This window comes from Gorilla gorilla, chromosome 1 (assembly GCF_029281585.2).
Source record: "Gorilla gorilla gorilla isolate KB3781 chromosome 1, NHGRI_mGorGor1-v2.1_pri, whole genome shotgun sequence".
Taxonomy (NCBI): domain Eukaryota; kingdom Metazoa; phylum Chordata; class Mammalia; order Primates; family Hominidae; genus Gorilla; species Gorilla gorilla.
The window spans coordinates 155,461,094-155,479,093 of record NC_073224.2 but is presented as its reverse complement, the minus strand read 5'-3'; the positions used below and the strand labels follow the sequence as shown (position 1 = coordinate 155,479,093).

The window sequence follows — 18,000 nt, the reverse complement described above, 5'->3', positions numbered from 1 at the left end:
TCCTCATATATCCTGAGAACTTTTCAACTCAAGACAAGTATGCCATTTTGTCAACACTAGGACGTGTCTAGAAAACAAACCTCATTCCTCAATTGGCTCTAGAAGTCTAACTACTATAAATGTTTGTGGATTCTGGAGTGCCCTCAGGCATTTCAGGCTTTTTTTTTTTTTTTTTTTTTTTTTTTTTGAGACAGAGTTTTGCTCTTGTTGCCCAGGCTAGAGTGCAATGGCGTGATCTCGGCTCACTGCAACCTCTGCCTCCTGGGTTCAAGCAAGTCTCCTGCCTCAGCCTCCCCAGTAGCTGGGATTATAGGCATGGGCCACTGTGCCCGGCCAATTTTGTATTTTTATCAGAGATGGGGTTTCACCATAGTTGGTCAGGCTGGTCTCAAACTCCCGACCTCAGGGGATCCACCCGCCTCGGCCTCCCAAAGTGCTGGGATTATAGGTGTCAGCCACCGTGCCTGGCCTCATTTCAGGCATTTTAATCTATTTACCTAAGACAGGTTAACCTTTAAATTGATTAGAATTTTATTTACAGCTTAACCAGGAACCAGATAAAGCAGAACTCCCAGGACATATACGTAATCTGAATTTATCCTGATCAGATAGACTTCACGCCTTGGTGATTTAAGAATCAGGAATTATGTCAAAAAATACTCCCATCATCTGTCATAAAGTTAACTGTATTCTGATTTTTTTTATTCCAGAATGTAAGTTTCCCTTTCACTTGTTGCATTCCTTGAGCAATCAAGTAATCAAAACATTTTAGAGCTGCAAAGGATCTTGAAGAGTTCAAGTCACTTACCACTAAGAAACTCACACTCAGACCAGTGAATGGTTGTATAGGTTATAAGGGACTAGAAATCTGCTTTTCTGGCTCCCAATCGATGTGATTACCTTGTGTGAGATTCTACTTTATTGGTATATTTAAACATAGCCCATGTCAGCATTTAGGATTTTCTAAAGTACATTGAGCAATCTTTGTACGCCATATTATCAAATCAGACAGGAAATAAAAATTACGAGAATCCTTATTTCTAGACACAGAATAAGTATCAGAATTTCTTAAGCTTGATTTTCAGCTCTGCTACTGACACTGAAAATCATTTTGGAAAAGTGCAGAGAAAACATGATGGGTAGCTATTTTGAAAGGAAGGACCAGATCAGAGATGGTAGATAGGTGATACATCTACCAACAGTTACTCCTTCTCAAACCCATAGTTTACTGTGATAATTCATTTCTGTACTGTTTCCTACTGAGATGTAGCCTTGGGATCCTACTTAGTAATTCACTTTTAGATAGTCAGTACCAGTTGATGGGAATTAGCATGCAAGATAAAATTGATTTTCCATTCCTGGCAGTAGAGTTGTGAAGCAAAATTATGTAGTAAATGAAAGATTAGACAGGAACTTCATAGTCACTTTATTTTTGGTTATTGAGATATCAGTCTCCTTTCATTTGAATTGTTGGCATCATTTTGTTCATTAGCTAATTAGTAATAGGTAAAAAATGTGAAAATCCCACATGTTATATGTTAGGATTTAGTATATGATTTGGTTAGGATCAACTACAAATTCTAAGCATGCCTAAAGGTTTTTTTTGTTTTGTTTTGTTTTGTTTTTTGTTACGGAGTTTCGCTCTTGTTGCCCAGGCTAGAGTGCAATGGCACAATCTCGGCTCGGCGCAATCTCGGCTCTCCGCACCCTCCGTCTCCCGGGTTCAGGCAATTCTTCTGCCTCAGTCTCTGGAGTAGCTGGGATTACAGGCATGCGCCACCATGCCCAGCTAATTTTGTATTTTTAGTAGAGACGGGGTTTCTCCATGTTGGTCAGGCTGGTCTCAAACTCCCGACCACAGGTGATCTGCCTGCCTCGGCCTCCCAAAGTGTTGGGATTACAGGCGTGAGCCACAGTGCCAGCCATGCATGCCTAAAGTTTTAATTGGCTTCTCATGGTTTCAATAGCAAAGGCTTACTCAAGTTAGCACAAGCAATGAGGAGATTATTGTAAAGAGCAACATAGAGCAGCAGTGGAGGCACATATCCCTTGTAAATCCCAAAACACAAACTGTCACGCTAATAGGTCAAACTGGAAGTAGATCCAAGGCTAGAGACCAGCCCCAAGAATTCTTGATTCCTCTCTAGTGCTTAGTTATAAATATGAATCAGCTATGTTACTTCCTCAGTTTGCTTCTCACTACCAGTTAACTTAGTCATTTTCTCCGTTCTTTATCTTTTTCTATCTCTTTATAAATAAGTATAGCTTTCCCATAACATGGGCTTGCCTCATGGCTATGATACTAACTGATGACCTCTCTTTTCTATATTCTTTTTTTTTTTTTTTTTTTTGTGAGACGGAGTCTCACTCTGTCACCCAGGCTGGAGTGCAGTGGCACGATCTCGGCTCACTGCAACGTCCACCTCCCTGGTTCAAGCAATTCCCCTGCCTCACCCTCTTGAGTAGCTGGGATTACAGGCACACACCACCACACCTGGCTCATTTTTTTTGTATTTTTAATAGAGACGGGGTTTCACCATGTTGGCCAGACTGGTCTCAAACTCCTGACCTCAGGCAATCCGCCCCTCTCGGCCTCCCAAAGTGCTGGGATTATAGGCACAAGCCACCACGCCCGGCTCTCTTTTCTATATTCTTATTAGTAATGTCTACTAATGCTTGCATCTTGAGCTCTTTTCCCAGGTCTAATCCCCAAGGGCTCATCTTTTTACATCAGAACATTTTGTTTGTTTCTAGCCAGCCCAGGATTTGGTCTCCAGCATTGGTCTCATCAGAAATGATAAAGGGAGTTCTTAAAATCCCAAACATGGCTTCTTTGCCATTACTTTAGAAGGGATACTATAGGTTGAGTATTCCTTATCCAAAACGTTTGGGGTCAGAAATGTTTCAGATTTCAGATTTTTTCAAATTTTGGGATATTTGCATTATATCGGTTAAACAATCCTAATCCAAATCCAAAATGCTCCAATGAGCATTTCTTTGGAGCATCATGTCAGCATTCAAATAGTTTCAGATTTTTGAGCATTCCAGATTTCAGATTTTAAAATTACGGATACTCAACCTGTATAGTGGGGTCCTGTATAGGTTTACCTCAGGACAACAATAAAGCAGGTCTTGACTGATCTATCTTGAGTTTGTTTAATTAAAAATTTGTTCTGGGATGGGCACAGTGGTGGCTGATGCCTGTAATCCCAGCACTTTGGGAGGCCGAGACGGGCGAATCACTTGAGTTCAGTGGTTTGAGACCAGCCTGGCCAACATGGTGAAAACCTGTCTCTATTAAAAATACAAAAATTAACTGGAAGTGGAGGCACACGCCTGTAATCTCAGCTACTTGGGAGGCTGAGGCAGGAGAATCGCTTGAACCTGGGAGGCAGAGGCTGCAGTGAGCCAAGACTGCGCCACTGCACTCCAGCCTGGGCAACACAGGGAGACTCTGTCTCAAAAAAAAGAAAAAAAATTGTTCTGAATTAAAATATCACATTTTAATATGTAACAAATTAAAACTTTTAGCCTACTAATTTGCATACCAGTGAATCAATGAATGCCCATATGCTATAATTATTATAGATTATTAACTAATTCTTATCTAATAATGAAGTGACCATATATGTATCTGAGTCATCTTTCACTTAGGTTCGTAATAGAGGCTAATATTAATACAACGGCATACAGAGTTTTTGGATAGATATATAAATACTTTCTTAAAGTACTAATGTGTACTTAAGACATGGTCAAAATGGCAAATCACATTCTAAGTTTTAATTATTTTAAGACATATGGAAAGTAATGTGTAAAACTAATTTAAGGAGATTGTATATTTCAGGAAATAATCTTTTAATTTTGATACTATTAAAACAATTAGTGGTACTTGTTAGGGTTTTGTAGAGCTGTAATCAGTACCAGATCAGAGGAATTTTAAGTTTTGTTGGATTTAAATCCTTATTTTAACATAAATCAAGGAAGAGCAATGCTTTGAAATCTAGAAGAGCTTCAGCTCTTGTGTTGGTATGATTAATGTATCCTTAAGAATTATCCTGCTTTGATAATTCCTGTTAGAGTAATAATTCAGCTACCTCATTTTTTAGTTTTTCTTATATACATTATATATTTTTAATTGTATCATACATTCTTGTAAACTGCCATAAATCCTGAGGAAAAACACAGGAAATAATACACAAATGAAGCCTGATATATTTAAAGACTGGCATTTTCACCTGGAATGATTGTTCACGTTTTTTATTATTGAGGCATCAAAGCCCAGGAAGAAATGTATATGATATAACAGTTTTCATCATTCTATAGCCATTTTAACTAGCCAAGAGGCTAACTAAAACTTTAGGCATGCTTAGAATTTGTAGTTGATACTAACCAAGTATCATAAATTCTGCCTTTCTACTTCCAAACGTGTATTTCTACTTCATGTAAAATGCTATATATTTAACCTTAATTTTTGACCAAGAAAAGATGAATTATTTAGAATAGTAAAATATGTCCTGGTCACAAGTCCATTATAATGTAATTTGTCATGTTACTTAGTTGTATAGATTTATGCTCATTTTATTACACAGTCCTATTTACTAGTAATATGTCCTTTTGAGTTAGAATAATAAAGATTGTATATATTTCTAAGTTTTCATTTTTAGTTTATTTAATGCTTTTGTGTTTTCCTTTTTATTTCTTGAACAAATCAGAGACCAGAAATGAGTGGAATGCTATCTTAAGCCAAAAAAACTATTATAATTTTTATTTAGTACTACTTAAATGAAGAAAGATAAAAAAAGAAACAAAATTCCAATTGATAATTATCCCATTCAGACATTAGTGAATATGTCACTCAATCCAAGTCGACCTTCCTCATCAGAGGTAAGAAAATCTTTTTATACTAAAATATAAGAAAGACCTGCTTATCACTGTTTTTGAAAAGTTTTATAAAAGCAAAAACATAGATTATATAAAGTATTAGATATTGACTCCACCATGATCCCAACTTCATGTATCCCATTGCCTGATTACACTTCTCGTGTCTCTAGCTCACTTCCTCTACCCCAAGCATATTGGGATCCCCAGTGCATTGATCCTATCACCTTTTTCACTATTTCTCAATTGTATGATTGAGGTTGGTACCCTCCATATCTAGCTTAAGTTCCATAGAGCAGTCATGATCACTCCTTTGCACATACTTTTGACTCCTTGCCCCTCTCTCACTTCATTGTGCTGCTTGGCAAAACAACAAACATGGTTAATGCATTTCTCCATCTATTCTATACCTACACCTGAGCAGCTGAACATGGCTAGAGAAAAAAAATGTATACCATCATAAGTACCATTCTCACTTTAAATTCATGACCATGAATTTCAAGTGGAATCTTTTTCTGGTGGGCAGTCTTACTATCTGCCACTCATTAATTCAATCTTTCACTCTTCTAAACAAGTATGTCATACCATCTCAGACCCCCAATACCTTCTCTCTATTTTCTCTTAAACCAACTGCAGTCAAGATTTCACCTCCATTATTCCACCAAAACTATTCTCATTAAATTCACCTTTCATTACTAAATCTGTTGGTTAATTCTTATCCTAAACATTCTTGATCTATGTGTGCACAACAGTTGACACCATTAATCACTTTCTCTTCCTTGACATAGGCTTCACTAGGCTTCTAGCATACATATTATGTTTGTTTTCTTCTTACCTCCCTGGTTGTTCATTCTCAGTCATCTTTACTGGGCCTTCATCTTCCTCCTGACCTCTTAATTTTGGAATACATCAGGGTTCAGCTCTTTGTTCTCTTCTCTACCTGCGCTCATTCCTTGGTGATCTCATCTAGTCTAACAGATTTAAATACCAACTTTATGCCAAGGATTTCCAAATTTATATCCTCATCTCAGTCCTCATTCCCAAATTCCAGATTCACGTAGGCCTATATTCAACTGACTAACTGACATCGCCGCTTGGATGGCTAATAGATATCTCATCTTAATATGTCTGAAACTGGATTTTTTTCCCTTCCCTAAAACTTGCACTACCCATGACTTTTGCCATCTCAGGTGATGTCAGATCTATCCTTTCAGTATCTGAGGCCAAATGCCTTGGAGTTATACTTGATTCTTCTTGCATACTTGAATCTTCTACTTGACTCTTCTTTCAAACTCCACTTCCAATAGATTGACTCTGACTCTTCTACTTGACTCTTAAACTCCACTTCCAATGGATTGACTCCAGCTTTTAAATATATACAAAATCTGACTACTTTTTAATAACCTTTACTGCTAGCACGTGAGTCACCATTGTCTCAGACTGTAATTATTCCAGTAGCTTCATAACAAATTCTCTTTTCTTGCCTCTTATAGTCTGTTCTAGCTATGATTCCCATCACTCAACTAATTAAGTAAAGCATTATGTATATCCTGATATAATGCAATATAAAATACAGGACACCACTTATGAAATATTATTGCCCCAAGTAGTAACCTGTGTCACTTGAAGGCTATATAGTTAACTGTTTACAGGAGATAAGAGGTTGGAGAAACAAGTTAAATGACACCTTAGAGATAATGAAGTATATTCAGAATGTAGAACATTCTATAAGACAACTGACCCAATATCTTTTAAAAAGTCAATGCCAAGTTAAAAATAAAAAGCAAAAAAATAGGTTTGGGAACTCTTCAAGATGAAAGTTTTAAAAAACGTAACAACCAAATGCATTGTGTGATCCTTGTTTGAATTCCAGATTAAGAAAATATTTCGAGGAAAATTGGGAAAATTTAAATATGGACTGGATATTAATTGACATTAAGGAATTTTAATTTTTTTAGATGTGAAAATGAGATTGTGATTATGTTACAGAGGTCCTTATTTTTAGAATATGGATGCCAAATAATTTAGGGATATAGTGTCATGATGTCCTATTTACTTTGAATGTTTTATTCAGAGGGAGAGAATTACTCTTTTTATTTATATGTATGTTTAAAATTTTTCATATTAAATAAAAATATATGTCAGATTTTAATGTTGCTCTTAAAACCATGCATTAGCTTCCCATTTTGTAGGTGAAAATGGCCCAGAAGGTGCTGTATGTTTCCCCTCTACCTCCTTATTTTTCTGAACTTATCTTCTACTCTCTCCCCTACTCTCTCTGCTTCAATCATACTGGCATGCTCTCACCTTAATACCTTTATTTTATCTCTTTCTGGAACTCTTTCCCTCTAGATCTTCACTTGGCTAATTCCTTCTTTTCCCTTAGGTCTTTACTCAGATCTCACCTTTTCCGTGATACCTACCCTGACTATTTAAAACTGAAAACTTCTCCATCCCATATCTTCCCATTCTTCTTTACCCTGCCCTACTTATTATTTTTTCCTAGCAATTACCACTTTATAATATAGTATGTTACCTATTAGTGTTTTATGTTTATTGTTTTTTAATTTTTAAAAAATTTTAAAAATTGTACTTCTTAGAAGTCAGTATTTATTGTTTATTGGCTATATTTCTCACAGAGCCAGGACTAGTCTGAGGCAAATGAGGTACTTGCCACAGATGAAAAATTTAAGGGGCTACCAAAAAATTTTTTTGTAAAATTAATGCAAAAAAATCCATGATGAACAAGATATCCATATTTTAAATAGAGACAGGATCCAACAGTGCCATCTCTAATCATTTTGAAACTTGGGACAAAAGAAAAAGTATGTGCCATACCTTGTAATGTATTTTTAAAATAGCTAATGGTTTTAATGAAAATGTTATTGATGAGTAGCTTCCATTAAAGTCAGGAAGGTAAGATTATAATAAATTAGGGTTTGAGTGTAAATAGAATATTTAACCTTAAAATAATATTGTCAGATTTAATATGTACTTTAAAATTTTTCAATATTTTTTCAACTACTTTTTTTTTTTTTTTTTTTTTTTTTTTTTTTTGAGACGGAGTCTCGCTTTGTCGCCCAGGCTGGAGTGCAGTGGCGCGATCTCGGCTCACTGCAAGCTCCACCTCCCGGGTTCACGCCATTCTCCTGCCTCAGCCTCCCGAGTAGCTGGGACTACAGGCGCCCACTACCACGCCCGGCTAATTTTTTGTATTTTTAGTAGAGACGGGGTTTCACCGTGTTAGCCAGGATGGTCTCGATCTCCTGACCTCGTGATCCGCCCGCCTCGGCCTCCCAAAGTGCTGGGATTCAACTACTTTGTTGTTCTGGAAAAAAGCCATTAAAATGTCTTTTTTAAGAAGCATATATATAAATATTTAGTTCAAGAAATAGTTTCCTCCTGTAAAATATTAATACATTTATATAAAGATAAGGTCATATTTACTTCAAATTTCTTAAGGTTTTGCAAATATTTAATAGTATAGCTAGGGGTTAATCTTTTAAGTGCTCTAGTGTTCAAAATGCAACGTATAGAAAACTTCACTGTCAGATCTATACAGACATTTTAAATTGTTAGTTAATAATCATCATCAAAAGCATAGAAGTAATTTTCTTGATTTATAAAAACAACTTGAAGAAAACCTTATGCTCAGGAACTATTTTTATCTCCTATGAAATTACTAATATTAACAGTAGGTCATATTCAAACTTTTAAAGGTTTCTCAGATATTTAATATTGCATTCGAGAATATTCATTTAAATGCTTTGACTTTTAATATGCAGGGAGTATCAAACTTAATTTGACTAAAAGATAAGACTATATTTGCAATCATTCTGTTTCTGTTGTGGTTATATAAATATTCTTCTAAATAGAAGGATTCTAATCAAGGTCATAACAAAACATCAGTGGAAAAGTGGATAGTTACATAGAAGCATAGACATGCCCAATGTAAGAACAATCATTCCTTTCTCATTGGTCAGGAATAGGTTCTTCCTGGAATTCTGGGGAATAAGTACATTCCCCAAACCACAGTATTAAACTTTTTGCAGGTGCTGAGGGCTAGCAATCATCAGAACTGTAATAGGGAGAAAATATACAAAGGATAAAGATTCCACAGGTTCACCCCAATGGAACTGAGTAGGTGGGGAGTGAGGTGAGGTAAAGTTGATGTTAAGAAAACTAGTCTTGGTGCCCTAGGATTCTTACTGCAGGCCACAGAAAAAACACCATATGCCAAAGATGTTGAGCTAATCTCATAGCCACATCTATAACATTGTTGCCAAGGGAAAATGTACTCCAAGTGCCAACTGGCCAACTTAAGAACAAATTTTTAGTTCATTTTGGTTTTTGTTTGTTCAGAGGGATATATGTATTCCATGTTTTTTTCTATTGTGTTTATTAAACTTAATTCTATAGGACATCAATTGATTTTTTTTTCACTTTAAAAATATTTTAACCGATGTTCTTCTCAATTTATTCAGTTGGTGGAACTTCATGTTTTTTATGTCCCTGAAGGATCATGGAACTATAAGCTAAATACCATTTCAACAGAAGTTGTTAACAAATTCATTTCAGCTGGATTTCTAAGGCAAGTGTTGTGTAGTCATGTAACAATATGCCTGAAAGAAGAATCTTTTTTCTTCAGAGAAAAATGCTTTTTGGAAATTTAAAAACTATAAGTGAAAAATATTTTGTCCACGTGATAGATCCATTTCCTAACAATGAATACTATCAATATATAGTGCTATGTAACAATTAAATCAGTTCTGTAGGAATAGCTCACTTGGCCATAATACTACCACCCAGAAAACAGTATGTAACCTGTGTATTATTATGGTTATACACAAAGTGAATTAAGAGAGAAGTTATCTAAAATTAAAAATCTGCTAAACTACTCAGGAGGCTAAGGTGGGAGGATTGCTTTGAGGCCCAGAAGTCAAGGCTGCAGTGAGCCATGATTGCAGCACTGCACTCTAGTCTGGGCAACAGAGTGAGACTCTGCCAAAAACAAAAAAGAGAGAGAGAAAGAGGGAAAAAGAAAGAGGGAGAGAGAAAGAGGAAGGAAGGAAGGAAGGAAAAAAGAACAGAAGGAAGGGAGGGAGGGAAAACTGCTGATCTGAGAATAGCAGTTAAAGCAATATATCTACAACGCCTCTTTCTCTGACCTGTTTAAAAATATAAACAAAGAACATGTGTTTATATGTATGTAGATGTGTATTTTCAAATTCACAAAAAGACACATAATACTATGTGATCTGACTGCCTGTTGTTACCCCTTACGCATACCTCTCTTTCTAATCTTCATCATCACTTTCTTCAACCACATCAGCCTCCTTTCTGTTCTGGAACACATAGCCCTACCTCAGGACCCTTGTACTTTCTGTTCCTTTTGTCTAGAATGAGTTTTCTGCCCTAACCATATGCTCTCCCATCTCCTTCAGGTCTTTACTCACATATTACCTTTTTGTGTGGATATTCTCTAATCACTGTATTTTAAATCATTCATACAGTCCCTTTCTCCCTTCCCTGCCTTATTTTTCTCTGTGGTACTTAGTAGTGTCTTATGAATTACATTTTTTTACTTATTTACTTCATTAATTTTTCTGTCCCACCACTAGATTATATGTAAAGTCCATGAGGGCAGAGACTTTTATTTTGTTGACTGCCATATTCACATCCCTTGGAACAATGTCTGACACATAGTAGATGCTCAATAAATATGTGTTGATTGAATGAATTACCTAATATTTCTCATAAGGTCCCAGAAAAACAATAACTCAGATGATAGCGTAAGTGATGGCTTTAAATTTTAGATATTCAGGAGCAAAGTATCCCTAATAAGCAAAGATGTGGACTCTGACAATGTTAGATTATTTAAAAAAATTTTAAGCACTAGCTACTCCTGCCAAACTTCCAAAATAAATATCTGTGGCTAAATCATTCATTGGTATATGTATAAAAGTACATCTATTCCACAGCAAATTTTAACAATAAAATTTGGAAGTAAATTAGCAAAGAGACAGTTGTTTTCCTTTTCAGTACAAAACATTTATAAACAGTGTTTATTTGCATAATTTTAAAGGCAGACTTTTAATTATTTATTTTAAGAGATATTTATGGAAGACCTACAAAATGCCGGCAATGTGGAAACATAATATGTTAAGCTATATCTGACACATTAAATCAACCTTTGTGTTTGAGATAGCTGACTAAAGTTATTGAATCATTAGTATATCCAAAATCTATTTCATTTTATATTATAAGGCAATTTTATAATATTTCAGAGTATCTCCTCAACTTACTTTACGAGCCCTGAGGGAGTGTCTTGGTGAGTTCCTGGGTGAAGATGCTATTGCAGAAAAATTTTTATTTCTGAAATGCATTGGAAATAATTTAGCTGTGGTAAGTTTTCTTTTTTTTTCTTTCTGATTGAGAAAGACCATACCTTCTCAAATTACATTTCTTAAATGCTTATCAACTCAGCTCCTTAAGATATTATTAGATATGTAATCTCAATCAAAATGAAATGGAAATATCATTAAACATACAGATCAACAAAGATAGGTTGCATAGCATGTTATTGGGCATGAAAATGATGGGTTTTGTGTGTGAATTTCCTTGCAAAGCAAAGAAATACCAATTTAAAATGTGATCATATAAGTTCTTGAATTTAAATGAAAGTTTTTAAGTGTTTTAAACAGGTACTTGAGTTCTGGGAAAAAATGGGGTTCTCATCACTTGTGCCACAACTAGACTCATTTGATGTGAAAATGATATGGCTCCAACATATTTTTTTGGTGTCAACTTTTTTTTTTTTTTCCAAGACGGAGTCTTGCTCTGTCACCCTGGCTAGAGTGCTGTGGTGTGATCTTGGCTCACCGCAACCTCCACCTCCCAGGTTCAAGCAATTCTCCTGCCTCCCGAGTAGCTGGGATTACAGGCATGCGACACCACGCCCGGCTAAGTTTTGTATTTTTAGTAGAGACAGAGTTTCACCATGTTGGCCAGACTGGTCTCAAATTCCTGACTTCAGGTGATCTCCCTGCCTCAGCCTCCCAAAGTGCTGGGATTACAAGCATGAGCCACCTTGCCTGACTGGTGTCAACTATTATTTACTGAACACTCCTATTTGTAGTTTCTATGACTTAGTGGGCAGGATACTCTGAGTAGAGAGTATTCCTAGCTTAAGTTTCAAATCTAACAAGCCATCAGATCTCAAAGTTTCTGGTCTCTCATATCTACATAAATTTTATTTCCTTAATCAAGATTTTCTATATTTAAACTCTTTAAAATGCAGCATATTCTTATTTCACTCTCATTAACAGATTATATCATTATTATGTGTTTATGTGAATATTTGCTTAACATCTAACTCTACCATTAGATTATAGGTCCTTGTGGGGAGGGACTTTATTTTATTCATCATTGTATTTATAACCAGTGCCTAACAAGGTGCTTTGCACTAGAGGTGTTTAAATGTTCACTGAACAAATTAAAACATGAATGATAATGGAAAAAATAGGCATTTTCTTCCAAAGTACTACTATAATTTGCTGTGTGAGATTCTTGGGATCGGTAGTTAAATTTGAAGAGGTTTTGGTTATCAGGGTTCTATTTGGTATGACTTTTGGCATATTAATATTAATTTACTGATCATTAAGTCAGCTTTCCTCAAGCAGGCAAGAAAATGAACAACTCTCATAATTTTTTGTTCTTTTCATGGTATGTAAATGTACAAAATATCAGTCATAGAATCCCAGATTGGAAGGGACTTTCTAAGTAATTTAGGTCAATTTCTAAAATCCTTCTAATATTTTATTATTTTAAACAGATATTTATTAATGTTTTTCTATATACAAAACTAGAAAAAGAACTAGATATAGATCTTGCCCTCAAAGAGTGCTCAGTGTAGTGATGAAGATTAAAATATATAAAATAAATAAATAAAATATCATATTTTATATATTCAAAAGAAAAGGAGATTACTTCCAGCAGGGGAAGAGGGGAAGTAGAAAACTTTGAGAAAGAAGCAATATTTCAATTTGGATCCTAAAAGAAAAATATTTGTTCTTGCAAAGATGAAAGGTGAGAAAAGCTTTCTGAGCAGAGAAAATAGGTTAAGCACAGAAGTAGAAATGCAGACAACTCAGAAATAATAAATGGTACATTTTTTTAATGGAGCATTGACTACATGAAAGGAAATAGTGGAGAGCAAGTTGTAAAGTCGTTTGTTGAAGGTCTTGAATGCCAGATTAGTAGTTTGGATTTTTTCATGAAACCATGAGTTTTTGACTAAGAGTGACATGATTAGAGCCTTCAGTAAAATTAATTGGGCCTCACTGAGAAGGATGGATTGAAGTGAGGAGGCAGGAATTTCAGTAAGAAAGTTTTACAGTGGTTCAGGCAAGAGATAATAAGGGCCTAAGGAACAAGCTGCCTCTCAAATTTTATCTATGACCATTTTCTCCTTGGTTTCATACTTCAGCTAAAAAAAATCTTCCTTTGGTTCTCAAATATGGCAGACTCATTTCTGATTTTTGGTCCTTGCACTTGCCTAGAAATCACTTCTCCCTGATTTTCACATAGCTGGCTGTTTCTTTTCATAATTCAGGACTTAGCTCAAGTATTATCTTTTCTAACAGGCCTTCCCTGACCTTTCTTCAAGTTACTCTTTATTACATCACTGTTTTCTTTTCATAAAACACGTATCACCATCCTAAATTGAGTTTATTTATTTATTTAATATCTGCTTTCCCAAGTAGAATATAACCTCCATGAAAGCAGAGATTTTGCCTTATTTATCATTGTATCCATACCATGTAGAACACTGCCTGACAGATAGTATGCCCTCAGTATTTGTGTTTTGTTTTGTTTTGTTTTTGAGACAGAGTCTCCCTCTGTTGCCCAGGCTGGAGTGCAGTGGTGCACTCTCAGCTCACTGCAGCCTCCACCTCCCAGGTTCAAGCGATTCTCCTGCCTCAGCCTCCCGAGTAGCTGGGGGAGCCACCACACCTGGCTAATTTTTGTGTTTTTAGTAGAGATGGGGTTTCACCATGTTGGCCAGGCTGGCCTCAAACTCCTGACCTCAAGTAATCTGCCCAACTTGGCCTCCCAAAGTGCTGAGGTTACAGGCATGAGTCACCATGCCCAGTCCCCCAATATTTGTTAAATAAATAGATAAATAACAAATGAACTCTATGGGTTGAATATGTAGGAAATAAAATAAAGTTTACTAAGTTGGACTCTGGGGTCAGATGACCTGGTTTTGAATCCCAACTTGAAAATTTCCTAGGTATACAATCTTTACTAAGTGTAAAGCACTTAAAATAGTGCCAGGGACATAGTAAGTCCATTTAAGTGATAGGCATAGTTATTATTAATAAATGAATAGAATTTCTATTATGTTTGGTACAGTGAATAAAAGTAACATTATATTCTACATTTCTAGAATCTAGCCATAGCTTTTAAATTTGATTTTTATATTTGCCACAAATACATGCCTTCTGCAAAAAAAGTAGAGGTAAAAATAATTGAAAAAAATGTAGCAAAAGCTTTAATTTTTTTCTCATTACTTATTTCTAGGTGAAGGAAAAGCAAGAATCAGAACTGAAACTCAAATCATTTGCTCCTCCATATGTATGTAATGTGACATTTTAAACTTATGCTAATTTTTAACTTAGAGCACTGCTTTTAATTGCAAACTAACTTTTAAAATTTCCTATATGTTTTAGGCTCTTCAACCAGAATTATATTTGCTTCCTGTAATGGACCATTTAGGAAATGTTTATTCACCATCATCAACAGTTATTTTAGATGAGCGGCAGACTAATAATGGTGTTAATGAGGCTGATGGAACAATCCACAGACCAATTAGTGTAACTTTGTTCAAGGAGGAACCTGGAAGAGATCCCAGTTTGTTAGAAAACACTTTGAAAGAGCTTCCTAACAAGAATCAGGAAGAAGGTGATTTTAAACTGGAATGGGAAAAAGAAAGAGGCTATTATAGTACATTTTAGCAGTCAAGTCTGTAAGCAAACCCTAAGCAAACCTAGCCTTACAAATATAGGCAGTTTAAAAAGAAAGCTACAATTCCACTTGGGGATTTCTAAAAAAATATTTTTGCTAGATGGGAGGAAAAGAAAATAATTTAAGTACTATGTTAAAATAAAAACAAAATCAAAATAGTTACAGCACTTAAATGAACATCACCACCTTTACTTGTTTTTTAATAAAATAGTTTTAGATAAAAGTAAAGCTACAGGGGAAGAGAAAGGAAAGGTGACTGCATAAAACTTTGGTATTACTCAGAGACCAGAAGGATCAGGAAAACAGTATCAAACCAAAACAAACAACAACAACAAAAAAACTTTAATGTTGGGGAACATACGTATTTCACAGAATTTTAAAATTTTTATCTGATTACACCTATCAATTTACTAATAATTACTAATAACTCGATTCTTCAAAAGTGATAAGGGGCCAGGAGTGGTGGCTTATATCTGTAATAAGCACTTTAGGAGGCCAAGGTGGGTGGATCACTTGAGCCCAGGAGTTTGAGACCAGCTTGGGCAACATGGCAAGACCCTGTCTCTACGAAAAAACACAAAAGTTAGCCAGGTCTGGTGGCACATGCCTGTAGTCCCAGCTACTCAGGAGACTGAAGCGGGAGGATTGCTTGAGCCAGGGATGGGGAGGTTGCAGTGAGCTGAGATGGCACTATCACCCTCCAGTCTGGGTGACAGAGCAAGACTTTGTCTCAAAAAAAAAAAAAAAAAAAGATAGGTAATTTAAAATTTTTAAATAAAAATTAAACTCATAAATACATAAATAAAGCTAACTACAGTCTAAGAATCAATAGGAAAAAAAGATAGGTAATTTAAAATGTTTAAATAAAAATTAAACTCACTGAGCATCTAACGGGTGTCAAGTAATAAACAGTAAATATTAAATGCACCTAAGATGAAAGCAGGTACTAACTTTGGAACATTGTTGGGATTAGAATAAATTTAGAATACAAGAAATGTAACTGATTAAGAACTACTATATTCTACAGCTTTAATAGATGTTGTCTTTAGTCAACATCTGGGGGATGCATTTCATTTGTAAATGTTTAGTATATCTGCTTTTCCTTCACAGTTTATTTTTTAATGTAATATGGTAAAAAAGTTAAAAGTTAAACTAATTTTTTTCCTATTGATTCTTAGACTGTAGTCAGCTTTATTTGTATGCTTTAAATGAGAGGCCAGTGTGTGCTCATTTTTAAAAGTTCTAGAAACATCAGTAAGTATTAGGAAGAAAATAAGTATAAAGTATACTTTTACTAATAAATGTAAAGAAGAAAATAAAGACTGACAATAATTTTACTACTCAGAGATTACTACTACTTAGAATTCTGATGTATATTCTTCCAGTTATTATTTTTTAGTTCTTATATATAAATAATATATATTTTTACTTTTCAGAAATGAAGATACATACAGACTCTTAAAGCCTCTTATATTAAAATATAAACATTTCATATTAATAAATATAGATCTGTGTCATTATAGAATTCCCTGTGTCATAATTTACTTCCCCAACCCTTTATTAATGTTTTTGCTATCATGTATAGTGCAATGAGCAACATTTTTTTTTTCTTTTTGAGATGGAGTCTTGCTCTGTTGCCCAGGCTGGAGTGCAGTGGCACAATCTCGGCTCACTGCAGCCTCTGCCTCCCAGGTTTAAGCAAATCTCCTGCCTCAGCCTCCCTAAGTACCTGGGACTACAGGTGCACACCACCATGTCCAGCTAATTTTTGTATTTTTAGTAGAGGCAGGGTTTCACCATGTTGGCCAGGGTGGTCTCGAACTCCTGACCTCAGGTAATCCACCCACCTTGGCCTCTCAAAGTGCTAGGATTACAGGCGTGAGCCACCGCTCCAGGCCAGAGCAACATTTTTCTAAATGCAGTTTCATGCATTTGTCCTATTATTATTTTTAGAAATTTAACTGCTGTTTCTAAGGTAACAACCTTGTAAACCTTGTATGTTTTTCTCTGGTCACACTTCTTCCTTCTCCAGTAGAGATAACTACTACTTTGATATTTGTGGTAGTTGTTTTCTTGCTTTACTTTTGCTTTCTGTATTTTGAAGCTCTGTTATTAGGTGCATGCACATTTAGGATTATTATGTCTTCTTGATAAACTGACCCCTATATCATGTAATGTTTCTCTTTATTGCTGGTAGTAGTACTTATTTTGATTTATTTTCTTAACTTTAATTTGTGGTTTGTCTTTTTACTCTATGATTCTTTTGATCATAGGAATTCCTTGTAGTTTTACAACTGAGATATATATCCCTGATAATATAGTTTAGTTATGTGTGTTTTGAATTTTATTTATGTATATCATTTTGGACTCGCTTCTCTTACTCAACATTGTAAGGGTCAACCATACCTATTTATTTTCATTGTTGTGCTATTCCATTTTATACTCATACAATTTATTTACATTACAATTTATTTGTCTATTCTATGGCTGATGGACATTTGGTTTGTTTGCAGCTTGGGACTATTACAAATATCCTGTTATGTACATTTCTGTACACAAGTCCTAAATGTGCATGTGCAAGAGAATTGGCATTGTTCATTGTTCGTGTTCATGTACATGTTCAACTTCACTAAACAACATCCATGTGTTTTCCAAAGTGGTAGTACCCAGCAGCAATGTCTAAAAGTTCCTGTTGAACCATAATCTTGCCATTATGTCATATATTTTCTGTCTCCTTGTTTCTCTGCTCCACATTTTGGAAAAAATAAAGAGTGAGGTAGTATAGATTTCCTCCAAATGCATTTCCAGTTATCCCAAAATATCATTCATTCCCTCCCCACTGATTTCAAATGGCACCTTTACCACACTATATATATATTTTTTCATATATATATTCTTATACATACATGACCACTTTCAGACTTTATCCATTTTCTGAACTAGTACTGACATTAATATTTTTTATACATCTGGCAGGGTGATTTCCCATTCAATATTATTATTCTTTATTGTGAGGTTCAAAATTGGATATCATATGTGAAACTGCTTTGTATCTGTAAATCACCACACAAACAAATATAAGTAATTCTTTTC

General features: G+C 35.1%; 1 protein-coding gene across 1 annotated transcript in view; it reads left to right on the top strand.

The window, feature by feature from the left end:
• The window catches only part of SPATA1 (spermatogenesis associated 1), a 56,889-nt gene that overhangs the window by 5,138 nt on the left and 33,751 nt on the right, over positions 1-18,000 (top strand). Inside the window, exons 2-6 of the mRNA XM_055380474.2 lie at positions 4,713-4,884; positions 9,363-9,469; positions 11,166-11,283; positions 14,464-14,517; positions 14,613-14,844. Of these exons, the coding sequence (XP_055236449.2) occupies positions 4,783-4,884; positions 9,363-9,469; positions 11,166-11,283; positions 14,464-14,517; positions 14,613-14,844 (613 nt within the window). The 5' untranslated portion in view covers positions 4,713-4,782. The remainder of the gene's footprint in view (positions 1-4,712; positions 4,885-9,362; positions 9,470-11,165; positions 11,284-14,463; positions 14,518-14,612; positions 14,845-18,000) is intronic.